Source organism: Sciurus carolinensis, chromosome X, assembly GCF_902686445.1.
Source record: "Sciurus carolinensis chromosome X, mSciCar1.2, whole genome shotgun sequence".
Classification (NCBI taxonomy): Eukaryota; Metazoa; Chordata; class Mammalia; order Rodentia; family Sciuridae; genus Sciurus; species Sciurus carolinensis.
The window spans coordinates 9,113,411-9,127,157 of NC_062232.1; the positions used below are offsets into that span (position 1 = coordinate 9,113,411).

A 13,747-nucleotide genomic window follows, 5' to 3' on the forward strand; every position below is an offset into this window, starting at 1 on the left:
GTCAGGGCTCAAATGGTGGCTGGCATTGCTGGCTTTTTGAGGATATGGGACGACTCTGCAGTTCAAGGATCAGCATTTAACTATCAAGGACAGGACGGTAAATATTTAAAGTTTTGTGAACCAAGAGGCAAAAGGGAAGATATTTTATAGGTACGTTTATGAAACAAACAACAAAAAAAAATTTCAGTTGTTATTGACAAAATCCAAAACGTAATAATATCTCAGTACAATTTTTGTAGTGCATCTACTAATGAAAGAGAGGACTTCTTTCTATGGGGAAACATTTCTTTTAAATTGGGATTCAAAAGTGGTGTGTGCTACCATCACATAAAGTGCAAAAGTACTTAGCTCTCTGATACAAACAGCAGCTCTGTGGGTCAGTCCCGTGGGCCATAGTGTGCAGACTCCTGCTGGAGAGGAACACCAGTCTTCTGCACTGGGTTTGGAACACACCAGAATGGGAGGTCGCTCTCGTCTGTGAGGCACCACCAAGGCCCCTTCGCGCATTTTCTCTGTGCCCTGTTAGTCCGGTTTTTCGGACTTCCCCTGCGAAGCAGGTCAGAGAGGTCAAGTATGGGGTGGGAGCTCTCCCACGGAGCCAAAGCGCCTAGGCGCTTCAGGACCACCCACGGCTTCACAACCTGCAGCACGGCCCTGTGGGCAGTCGCTGCTTCCCGGCACCCTCCAGCTCCCCTGACACTCCCGCTCCTCCTTTCCCTCCCGCGTCCCTGGCTCCTCCTTCAGCTCCGCCCCCTTGGCTCCGCCCCTCCTTTGGGTCCAGCCGCCGCGCTTTCCCGCTCCCGCAGCAGCAGCCGTCTGCGTCGCTGTTCTTGTTGCTATCGACCTCGCAGCGCGCCCCTCGGAACCCGCGCCTCGCCATGCCCAACATCGTGCTCTTCAGCGGCAGCTCTCACCAGGACCTGTCCCAGCGCGTGGCCGACCGCCTGGGCCTGGAGCTGGGCAAGGTGGTCACCAAGAAGTTCAGCAACCAGGAGACGAGGTGGGAAACGGGCTCTGGTGGGCTCGGCGCGCGGCTGCGGGTCCGGGGCATGGGCCGACCCGTGCCCAGGCCACCTCCGCGGGCGCCGCGCTCCCCCTTCCGGGGCGGGACGGCGGCAACGCGGCCTCTGAGCCACCGCGGCTGCGCCCGGGGAGAAGTCTAGGAGGGGCGCCCGCCGGCCACCCGGGCGTCCCAGCGCACGTCCGGGCTGTCCCTCTGACGGCCTGGTTTCGAGCCCCGCGACCCTTCGACCCCAAGACTCTAGGGGCCTCCCAGTCACGCTGCCCACCCTGCTGTCCCCAGTCCGGAAGGGCGACATCGCGGCGGTCACAGACCGTCGGAGAGAGTGGACACAGCCGGTGGGAACTGCATCCGTGCAGGGCGCGGAGGAGGACGTCCCTGGGTCTGCCAATCCGGGTTTCTGCGACCATGCAAGGCTGAACTCCAGACCTGTGCGTGGTATGAAAGGTTCCCTGCATGTCCAGTGCCCTGGCTGTGCACTGGATTTACCTGGGGACCTTTCAAACGCTGTTTCCCCAGGCATGCCCCAGAAGTTATAATCCAATGGGCGGATCAGGGATCTGTGTTCTTCCAAGACTCCAGGTGACTATTGCTAGCAGCCAGGATGCATAGCACTTCTATCCAGAGGGTGAGGTTGTGCTGCGAAAGAGCTTAAGAACTCCAGGACGCACGTGCTAGGCTCCCCTAGGCTTCCTCTAACTTTGCTGCCTCAAAGATGATGGACTTTCATCTTCTTTGTGGTTCTGGAACTCTGCTGTGTATAGCAGCAAGGCCCTAGTTTGGTGTAAATTCCTCCCATTTCTCAAGTCAACAAGTGGTCATCTCTGCTCATTGTGGTCAGGCAGTGACCCTCCTCAGAAACTGGACCGGAGGGCTCTTTTTTCACTCTCCCTAAGTTAACAAAGTACTTTCACTAATTTCAAGTTGGTCTTATTCCCCCCTCCCCCTTCAAATGTCTAGTACAGTTAAGTGTACACAGTTACAGATAACTTTTATATCTTTGGCAGAGTTCCAGATCCAACTTAACCAACAATTTTAAGAAATGGTGCTGAAACAGTTGAACAGTCAGATGCAAAAAAAAAAAAATGAACCTCTGTCCATACTTTTCACTATTAAATTAATTTGGAATGAATCATAGACCTAAATGAAAATCTAAAACTTTAAAATCTTTAGAAGAAAGCATGGGAGAAAATCTTGCTGACTTTTGGTTAAGCAGAAATTTCTTGGTGAGGAGTGATATTGATACTGATGGCAAAGATGCTTTTATTTGACCAATTTTTAGGATATGTGAATCCTACGTGACTTTTTCCAGGTGGTGAATTCCAGTTACATGGCTCTGATGATAATATAAGTGAAGAGACTTCATAGTGAGTGAGTGGTCGGTGATATTACTGTGTGGAGAGCTCTGGCTAAATTCCACTTTGCAGAGTTTAATGCAGATGACCTAGAGAATGGTCAAGGGCTGTGGAAGACAGAGCTAGGTTTGAATATTGCAATATTTTGCCAGTCCTGTTCAAGTTTTGATAGTTCTGAGAACACCAGAAAAGTAATAGTTTTTGTTCACAAAGTGTTGTCATATAAATCAATGAGAAATTTCTGGATGAAGTGGGTTTTGAATGCAATTATGTTGCCCTTCTGTGTTATCTCAGTATGGCACAATCCTTAGCTAAAGAGCATGGTTAATCTATGTCAGTTCATTGCTAAGTCAGTGTTGGATTTCTGCTAAAAATATTTAATGAACTGTTGGGTAAAACTCACTCAGACATTCAAGTATGATTGTTCATGCATTTGTTTTAAATATAAAGTACTCTTAATTTTTATTTGATTTTGAGTACAATAAAACCACTGCTTGTTAATTAGAAATCATAAGGTCTCAAAACGTATTCAGCATGCAGACTCTGGGAGTTGTTTACATAGCTACATTTTATGTTTTAATATGTAGAATATAAAAAATTAAATTTCTGAGTTTGCTTTTTCCCACGAATGGTATAGGTTCAGAGGCTGATTTTTACCAACAGTTCTCTCCATGCCAGGTACTGTATTAGTGATCTGGTTTTCACAGTGGTCCTAAGCAATGACAAACAGAAGGGCAAAAAGAAGAGAAAATTAATTCCATTCCATAAGAAGCCTCTTCCCACATCTCTCACTGAGCCAGGACCAGAAATCTGATGTGCAGGGAAGTCTACTCCAGCCACACTGTAGACCACAAAATCCCTCAATGACTTCCTAGAACAGCATTCATGGTTCTGTCTAGAGCTCTCTGTTGAACTTTTTACCCTAGTCAGTTAATGTGCTGGCAGTGTACTTAGCTATATTGTGGGACCCAAGGTTCTGGTTACCATATAACAAATCACCCCAGAAATTAAGGAGTTAAACCAACAATTATTTATCTGGCTAATAAATATGTAGTTTGGGCAGGGCTCAGCAAGGAAAGCTTGTTTCTATCTCATATGGTGGCAGCTAGAGTGGCTACTGGGGCTGGAGGCCATTTTGAAGGTGGCTCATTGACATGGCTGATAAATTCACACTAGCTTTTGCCTGGAAGCTTAGACAGGAACCTAAGTTCCTCTTCCTGTAGACTTCTTCATAGGGACACTTCAGCTCCCGTTTAGCATGGAAGCTAGACGGCAAGAGGTGTTGTTTCAAAGGACAAAAAGTGGTAGCTACCAATCCACTAAGGCCTGAGCTTGCAAGTTGGTACATCATCAGTTCTGTCATATTCTGTTGGTCAAGCTCATAGTCCTCCCAGATTTGAGAGAAGGGGATATAGACCCGGCTCCTTTACATGAAAAGTGTTAATGAATCTGTGGCCATCTTTTAGTTACTATGCCTCTTTGTTGTTCAGTCATTTATGCTCTTTGACCTTCTTATTTGGGATCAGAAAAGATCCTCTGGCTGAATGGCATGTGATGCTGCCTTCTATCCACAATCTGTTAAAGACTTTGAATGTGGATCAGGAGTGATCATCTTCACTAGTAGAAGCAGGAGCATCTTTGGAAAAAATGTTGTCATGGCATTCTCTGCCTTTCCCTGGACTGCTAGTCCTATGTGAGAAAAATTACAAGGACAAAACGTCTAATATTGTGGGATTAATAGTCATGAGACCAGGAGTTGGGAAATTTTCTGTAAAGAGCTAGATTTTAAATATTTTAGGCATTGCTGACCACATGTAATCTCTATTGCTGCTATATCTTACAGTTAAGTTTGAAGTCCATGGTGGGTCAGCAAGGCTGCATCCCCTCCTGAAGTTCTAGAGGGAAATCCATTCCTCTGCCTTTTAGATGCAGCCCACATTCCTTATCTCTTGAACCCTTCCTCCAGTTTCAAAGGCAGCAGTAAAGCATCTCTCTGACCCTGCTTCAGGCATAACACCTTTTTCTCTGACTCTGACCTCTTTTGTCTCCCTGTTCTATTTTTAAGGTTCCTTGTGATTACATTGGACCCATTTAAATAATCCAGTATAATCTCCCTTTTTAAAAATCAGCTGGTTAGCATCCTTAATTCCATCTGCAAATATACAAGTCTCTTTGCCAGGTAATCAAACATATTCAGAGCACTAGGGCATAGATTTCTTGGGGTGGGGGAGGTGGTCATTGTTCTGCCTATCACACCATTTGTAGCACATGGGCCATACAAAAACAGGCCACATGCTGTATTTTGTGAACCACTGAGCTATATAATGCTTGATTTTCAAATTAAGTTCATCCTACAGTTGATGTAATATTCACAAAGAAGTTATGTTAACCCCTTAGAACTCGAAATAGAAGGAGATGCACATTGAATTATTTCTGTCTCTTTCATCGTGAGGTTGAAAGTGTACCAATAATCACCATAGCAGACAGCATGCAAGAACAAGATCAAATGTTATCAAAACTCATTTTCAGAAATATCAACTTAAACGTTTTCATTTTTGTCTCTGATTATTCTCTTTGAAGTTGTATGTAAGCTTCTGTTGGTTTGGATAGACTACGTAGTATCTCAAATGTTGATTTGTTTTTAAATTTTCATTAGTTGTAATTTGCTCTTCTAATAAAATTATTTTATTGGGTACAATTGGCTTCTGATAGCAAGAGAAGGGAGAAAGATAATCATGTGCCCAACTTATACATTCATTGTATTTGATTTTTGGATGAATTTGCTTATTACCAGTTCTGCTATAATGTGACATATGGAGTCCTAAAAATTACTATGCTACGAATCATGCAGTTAAAAGTCACAGGGTTTATGAGAGAAAATGAGGATGGGCATAACATTCAAAAAAATGGGAATGTAATCTGAACAATAAACCACTTTCACAGGTATTACATACTTTTTTTTATTATTGTAAACAAATGGGATACATGTTGTTTCTCTGTGGTATTACATATTTAAAAATGCATAAATGCTACAAGAAACACTGCACTTCCTGATGAAAATTACCTTCCCTTTGTTGGTGGAAGTGGGTCTCAGAAGAGTTGCAGGTTTTGAGTTATTAGGAAATGGTAGAAGGAGGCAAGTTGAGACACCAGATGGGGATGAATGTGGCTCATTGCCCTTTTGAGTTATGTGCTTGTATATGCTTAAGGAATTTCTCAGTGGCTCCATTCAGCTGGGCTTAGTGCAGTTTTCTGCATTCTATCTCAAGATAAGAGGTCCTGCATAGTAAGCAAATACAAAATTCACATTATTCTCAGATTTTTCCAAATATGTCAATTATTGGAACAAATTTGCCTGCTCAAAACAAGCACTGATGATAGAGTTGATTCTTATACAATGGTGTTAATGACCTGCCCAGGAACACAAAGCTGTTTTGCTTTCTTTCCACAGAGGGCACAGACCAGGGATGGGCTGCCTCTCATGTTGAATACCCAGAATTCTATACCTACAATTTCAGAAATTTTTCAGACATGCAATTTAAAAATTTAGCTCCTACTTACTGTACCTCAAGAAGCTAGTGGAGAATAGATACCAACCAGCCAAACAAGGAAGTACATCATAAAAGAGGATACAGAAAGTGGGTATTTGAGTGCAGGGCAGAGGTGAAGGGAATCCCCAGCTGATTGTGGGACATAGGCAGGAGGATAAGCCAGGTCATTCAGCTCTGGAAGCGGCATTTGCAGGATGATGAAATGGAGATGGGATTTGAAACCTTTGACATTAGGAGACTGAAATTTTTAGTATAGTGTTCAGAATAGAATCTGAGTTCAGTACTTACAAAAACTAGTAGAAAGAAAGATCAGATCATTACCTACAGGGAAAACAAAACAAAACAGAAGTTGTGCATGACAGGAGAATATGAATGTTGATTTAAGTTTACTGCATGGCTCAGCTCTGAACAATATTTATGCACTTCAAATATAGTGGTCAGTTTTTAGTTAGAATATTGATCTTTATTGAGATGATGGCATTTTGGGAAGGGTTATACCCATGTATATAGCAAGAAGTCAATAATAATGCCTCAAAAGAAAAGTCAAGACATAGCAAGACTCACATATTAGCCAGAGACTTGGTAAATATGTAAAAACCATATCTAGAGTTGAAATCAATTGCTTCCAGGCTATTCTCCATTATCAGACTTACATACCAACTTGAATTTTAAAAGTAGTATTTATTTATAGCTTCAATAAAAATAGAAAACTTAAAACTAAATATAGCATTTTGCAGAGAAGTGTTCATCATAGCAGGTCTGGAAAGTTAGAAAAACCTGCATGCAAGGTTGGCCCTTGGTTGGCAACTGGGAACTTAGATTTTGCAAGGATTCCCACAATTCCTTGATAAGAAGGACTCACTAAACTTTTAACAACTGTCTACCGATGTAGCTTATGCTGAATGCCTGTGAGTCTGCCATTTTGGTGTGCACTAGGCAATGGGTCCCTTCATGATAATCCCTCAGTAATCCCTAGGCCTTGAGTCTCTAAGGTGGCGCCCTGGTAGACAACACTTTGTACATGTTGTACCAACTTGCTACTAAAGACATTAAACTCACCTGTGACCCTCCTCTGGGAGAGAACACTTGGAATCTCACCTCCAGTTTCTCCCAACTTTATTTCATGAACTTTTCCCTTTTGCTGATGTTGTTCTGTGTCCTTTCCCTATAATAAATCATAGGAAATGAATGTGACTTTATGCTGAGTCCTCTGATTTGACCTGGTGGATCGTCGAACTTGGAGGTTGTCTCAGAGACCTCTGCAATACAGACATACCTTATTACTAATCAGTGGCATTTTTCTTTTCCTAGCGTTGAGATTGGTGAAAGTGTGAGAGGGGAAGATGTCTATATCATCCAGAGTGGCTGTGGAGAAATCAATGACAACTTGATGGAACTGCTCATCATGATCAATGCCTGCAAGATTGCCTCATCATCCAGGGTGACTGCAGTGATCCCATGTTTTCCATATGCCCGACAAGATAAAAAGGACAAGGTAAGAGAGGTGTGTCCTGCCCTTGAAACCTGTTCTGGGTCACCATTGTTTCCTCACATGTGGTCTTGATTGGAATGCCTGGAAAGTGTTGGGCTTTTCTTTTAATGATTATGTAAATATGTATCCTCACTTTTTTTCAGATTTGCCTTTGAACTCAGCATAATGTTAATATTTATAGATATCAAAACAGGTAAAGCATGTTTTTGTAGATATCAAAATACCATTATTGTCCTTATTATAATGGAATTGTTATGCCTCTATGGTGGATAGAACTAAATACATACATGTGCATGCGCATACACACACACACACACACACACACACACACACACAAGTCAGTGAGTCAAAGGCAAACAGAAACACCCAAATCAGATCACTGGATTATATCAATTTCAGGGTCTTGGTTGTGATATTGTACTGTATTTTTGGAAGATGTTACCTTGGGGAAGACTCTGGTAAAGGGTCTATAGAATTCTTGCATTATTCCTTATAAGTGCATGTAAATCTACAATTCTCCCCAAATAAAAAGATTAATTAGGAAAATACTATTGTCCCCTTGTAGTCTTTCAAGAGCAGAGTTAATATTGGTTAATTACTCTTTTAACAACATTAGCATTGGAGGAGAAGTTGAAGAAAATACTCTTGGTCTTAACCTTCACGATATATCAGAGATGGAGGTTAAGGGGAACTTTGAAGAGATTGTATTTGTTTGGTAGGACTTCCATGAGCCAGTTTGCCAACCCCTGCATTAGATTACTAATTGGTTTTCGTATTTAGTTTTGCATTGTTGTAACAAAGTACCAGAGACTGGGTAGCTTATAAAGTAAAGGTATTTATTTGGCTTATAATTCTGGTGACTCAGAATGTCCAAACATCAAGACCACTGACATCCTGGTAAGGTTCTTCCTGTCTTTGTTGCAGCATGGAGAAGGGGAAAAGGAACTAGCCACATGCAGAAGGGGCACATGTATGAGCAAGGAACAAGAAAGCAGGGAGGGGTCAGGCCTATTCTTTTTATAATAACCCACTCTTGCAGGAACTAACCCACTCCAAGAGATCCATAATAAGCCCTTCTCCTGACTTAATCATCCTTTGCTAGGCCCTACCTCTTAACCAAAACTTTGGGTCACATACACTTCTGAGAAGCCATGTCCTCTCACTTATTAATTATATAGCTTCTTTTATTTTAAACTAGATTCTGAAGTTATATGTGTTAGATTTGCTGCTAAATTTCAATTTTTAAATTAATTATAATGGTATCAGTATAGTCTGTCTGAGCTCTTCCTCCCATCTTTGTGTTTCAATAGGATTGTTTAATATCTTTATCCTTGTCCATGTTAAAAAAGAGCTAATTTTCTGCCACTTTTTCTATTTTGTGTGACAAGAGATTTGGAAAATTCTCATGCTGTAATTATTTTAATCAATTTCTTCCATTTCCAGTAAGTTTTACATCCTGCATTTGGCCTGTATTTGGCTGAGATTTTTAATACATTGTCGCTTATTCAGTATATTATTTCTTTTTTCATAAGAAGACCTCCATTCCATAGAGTGATTTGAAACATGAAATTCCTCTTCGATACCGGTATTGAGATTCTTCCATTTTTTGTTAGCACATATCTGACTTGAAGTAACCTCCTTTTTAAAGGTTGTATTTTCACATTTTGTTTCATACTTTTATTCATAATGAAGTTTTTGTAATAGAGAAACTACCTGTCTGTTCCCTGCCCTTCTAAGTGCAGGAAGTGTGACAGCTCCAATTGCATATATTGCCCTCAGACACTGTGCTAGCAAGAAGAGCCCTACAGATTTCCAATAACTAGTATACCTGTTTTGTGGAGCTGCATTATCTGACTAGCTTTTTACCAGTTTTCCCATTGTTGGATACTTAGATGTGTTTTCCACTGGGACTAGTTCGAACACCTTTCCATGGCTTTCTGAACTTAACTACTAGTAGAAGAGATGAAACTTGGATCATCCAGCGAGGACACTGTGGAGATTGAAAGGGGGTACTGTGACTAAGTGTGCCAGAAAAGAAGTGCCCACCCAGACTTCCCTAAGCAAGACTGATATATAGCTACTGTCTAGAGGTCTTTAGCCTCTGGACTGACCCTGCAAGTGGCCAACACACATAAATTGTTCTGGCACCATTATTTCTGACACATCTTGTAGTTCATGTGACTCATCTTATGGGAAGGAGACAATTTCTTTCTTTCTTCAGACTTGTTGAAAGGAGAATTCTTGATTTGATCTATCACTTGAGGTATTTTTAAGTTCCTGACAATTTTTCTAACTGTTCATTTCCTCCCTTGGATCAAGTAGCTTGGCTTTGTACAGGGAAACTGCCTAGATGAGGGCAACAGGAATTGAGTTAGCACTTTAAAGAAATGGCCAGAGCCTGTTAGTGTATACTTCGCTTCTTAGTCAAGTGCTGGCTTTTGCCAGTGTGGGTGAACAGAAAGGAGACCAGGCATAATTTGGGGTGAGGGTGCACTTCTGCCTTTCTATTTCACTTAGGCAGGTAGAAGGCCATGTGGTGTTTCTATGAATGTCATAGAAAGCCGAGGGCTACATTTGATTTCTGGGCCTACACAGAAAATTCTCCTTGGCAACAGAAAGAGCCCTGGGCAGGCCTCCCAGGCTTTCTGTTTTCCTTTTCCCTTCCTTTGGGACTGTATTACCTATGACATCTGATGACACAATGAAATTCTGTGTAATTGCTCTACTTAGAAGTACCTACAAAGAAGCTCAGAAAAACCTAGAGCCTTTAACCATCTTCAAAGCTTGTTCATTTTTACCCTGCTCTTCTTTTTAAGCAAGTCCTGCAAATATGTTAGGTTTTATTTTGGCTTTTATTTGTACAAGAACCCAGGGGCAGGTTCCGACAATTAAGGAATGATTTTATGATATATTACAATGTAATATTAACAAGAAAAAGTGATGCTATAATAATTGTAAAAGAGGTTGTGCAAAGTGATCTGAGATTTGGGTTGCACTTTGGGAATGAAGTGGACTGAGGTTTGAATTCTAACACCATTATTTATTCAGTTTGTCCTCTGTAAAAGGTACTTAAACTATGTATTTTTAGTTTGCTCATCTGTAGATTAAGGATAGTAACAGCTACTATTGATAAAGTACCTATTATACAATATAGGAATGGGCAAAATTCCTCTGAAAAGAGACTAGTGTCAAATATTTTAGGCTTCAGAGACTATTGGGTCTCTGTTACAACAGCTTGACTTCTGCCATGTTAGTGTGAAAGCGGCCATAGCCAATATGTAAACAAATGGGCATGTCTGTGTTCCAATGAAACTTTCTTTATGCACAGTGAAATATGAATTTTTATATAATCTTCAAATGTCTCAAAATATTTTTCTTTTTTATAAATGAAAAAAAAAATTCTTAGCTTTCAGGTTGCATAAAAGCAGTCCACTTGTGGGTTCGGCCCATGAGCATAGTTTGCTGCCATAGTAGACATTCAGTAATTGCTAGTTCCCTTCACTGGCGAAAACCATAGATTGTGGGCAATTGATGGAATAATTACTTTCTGAAGGAGGTGAAGGACTTTCAGCATGGGATTTTTTTTCTGATTTCAAAATCATTTTTAAAATCTTGTTTTCATTTCAATGATAAAATATTGTTTCCTTTTATTTTTTAACTGATATGCATCTCTACAATCTTGTAATTTCCTTAAAACTTTCAAGATTTCCCTTGAAGCAGGGTTGCATTTGATGCTGCAATTTGGGATACCCTGCGTATACTTGACTGACTTGCAAAATGTTTGACCTGAATACATTTTACATTAGAGGAACAAAAGTTTATTTTTGGCTACTGTGCCTTGACACTACATTTGTTTAAATACTGTACTAATTTTTATCTATGTAGGCTGTAAAGTTAGTTAACTTGTTAATCACTCTTCCTGTATGATTTGGTTGGGTATCAAGCCAAACTGTGAAACACAGTACAAAACCAAATTTGTAAACAAGGGCTGAAAAGGAAATCAGAACACCTGAATTTAGAAGTTACCCCCATGTTTTGGATTCCAGAAGTAAGAAACACTTGATTCCACTGAGGGGAGAGAAGATCCTTTTTGCTGGTTTCTGTTTGTGCTGCTATAACAAAATACCAGAGACTGGTGATTTATTTTATTTGTGTATATATTTATTTTGGTACCAGGGATTGAATTCAGGGGAACTTACTCACTGAGCCACATCCCCAGCCCCCCTCCCTTTTTTTAAAATAGGGCCTCACTAAGTTAGTTGCTTTAGGGCCTTGCTAAGTTACTGAGGCCGGCTTTGAACTTATAATCCTGATGCTCAGCTTCCCAAGCCACTGGGTTTATAGGTGTGAATCCCCACACCTGGCAGACTGAGTAATTTATAAAGAACAGAAATTTATTTTCTCACAGTTTTGGGACCTGGAAGTCCAAGGCACTGCTGTTTGGTTTCTGGTAAGAGTCCCAACCTCCAAAGGAAGGAATTCTTTGTCTTTATATGATTGAAGGCAGAAGGGCAAACTCCCATGATGCAGCTGGAAACATATCAGGGCATTAATCACATTTAAAAGGTAGAGGCCTCATGACCTAATCATCTCTTAAAGGACCTGCTGCTTAATGTTATCACATTAGCAATACCTGAATTTCAGAGGGGGCACATTCAATCCAGAGCAGCTGCTTATAAAGAGAAGAACCCAAAGTTGATAGCATTGTGAATCAGATTCTTTTGTAAAGAAGTCCCAGTGACCAATTTGTTCTTTTTATTATCCTGGCAAGGTGGAACATAGCATAGAAGAATTAAACAATGAAAATATGAATTGTGATATAGTTAGTAGAAAAGATTAAAAAACTTTAAAACAAAGAAAAAATTTTCTCCACAGTTTTTAAAATATATCTGCTTTTAACATTTTGGGGTGTTTTAGTCTTTTTTTTTACATTTTACATTTTATACACACACACACATATATACATATATAATATAAAGTAATATATATTTCCTTTTCAAGAGTCAGAATGGTAGACAAAATAAAAATATTCTGTTAATCTTTTGATATAATTCTTTCCTCTGTGTGTTCTTACATGAATATACTGTGTATGTATGTGTTTTTAAAGGGATTATTTATTTGTTACTATTTTGAATGAAATCTCTTTTCAAGCTTCTATTTTCTCTTTTATAACTAGTATTATATAGGAATACCATTGTTTACAGAAAATTACTTAACTTTTCCTAGATCATATCTATATAGTCCCTTGGATTTTTTTAATGTGTAAAGCTTTATTGTCCATAATTTATAATGTGGAAACTAAAGCTATAAAGAAGTTTTTTTAAAAGACCATAATATCAGTACATCTATTTCTCTAAATATTAAATTATCAGTCACCATAAAGTGTTCTTTCTTTCCCCTGGTTTTTGTTTAATTTGTAACAGCAGTAGCTTGCAGCTGTCAGTACATGAATGCCTCTTTAATTACTGGGCTTCTTTCAGTCCCTGGCTGTGTGAGGCTCTTTGGCTTCAGCCTTCTCACACGTACCATTGTATCCTTCTAGAACACTGTTTCTCACTGCCTTTTGCCACCTTGCCTTAAAAGCAGTTTCCTTGGTGGGGCCTCTGACAACCACCCTATTTAAACTTTGTGTCCTTCCTGCTCTCATCTCTCATTCTGTGACTTTTATTTTATGTCTAGGCACTTCTCATAATTTGAATTATACAAATTATGAGATTACATATATAGTATATACACCTGTAAGTTTGCTTCTTTGCATTTGTTCTCTATACCTAGTGTTAAGTACATTGTTTCACAATGATTTATGTAAATAGTGAATAGTTGGTGAACAAAATGGGATGGATAGATCTTTTATTGTCATAACTTGTGTAATTTTCCTTACTATGCTTTGTTGATTTTTCTCCATCTCTTCCTGCTATGAAATCCATGTCTTTGTTTTTGACAGTGCTAGAACTTGAACCCAGGGCCTTACACAGGCTAGGCAAGCACTCTACCCCAAGCTACATCCCCAGCCCTATGTCTTTCTTTTTATAGAGTCGTGCTCCAATTTCTGCAAAACTTGTGGCTAACATGCTCTCGGTTGCTGGGGCTGATCACATCATCACCATGGATCTGCATGCCTCTCAGATACAGGTACCAGCATTTTCATTCTGCCAAGGGTTTTGTTTTAACTCTCTGTTAAGTTAAATAATTTTAGGAGGTAACATTCATGTTTGAATTTCTGTATGGGTGCTCTCTTGGATTTCTGTCCTTAGTGAACCTGGGAATGAAATTTGATGTTGATACCTCCTGTCTCTATCACCACCTGGGCTCCGGTCAGGTTTGGAGG

The 13,747-nt window shown here is 40.2% G+C and overlaps 1 protein-coding gene across 1 annotated transcript in view; it reads left to right on the forward strand.

The window, feature by feature from the left end:
- Positions 1–772: 772 nt before the first annotated feature.
- Positions 773–13,747, forward strand: part of Prps2 (phosphoribosyl pyrophosphate synthetase 2) — a 28,945-nt gene continuing 15,970 nt past the window's right edge. The window contains exons 1-3 of the mRNA XM_047536710.1: positions 773–1,000; positions 7,239–7,422; positions 13,453–13,551. Of these exons, the coding sequence (XP_047392666.1) occupies positions 879–1,000; positions 7,239–7,422; positions 13,453–13,551 (405 nt within the window). The 5' untranslated portion in view covers positions 773–878. The remainder of the gene's footprint in view (positions 1,001–7,238; positions 7,423–13,452; positions 13,552–13,747) is intronic.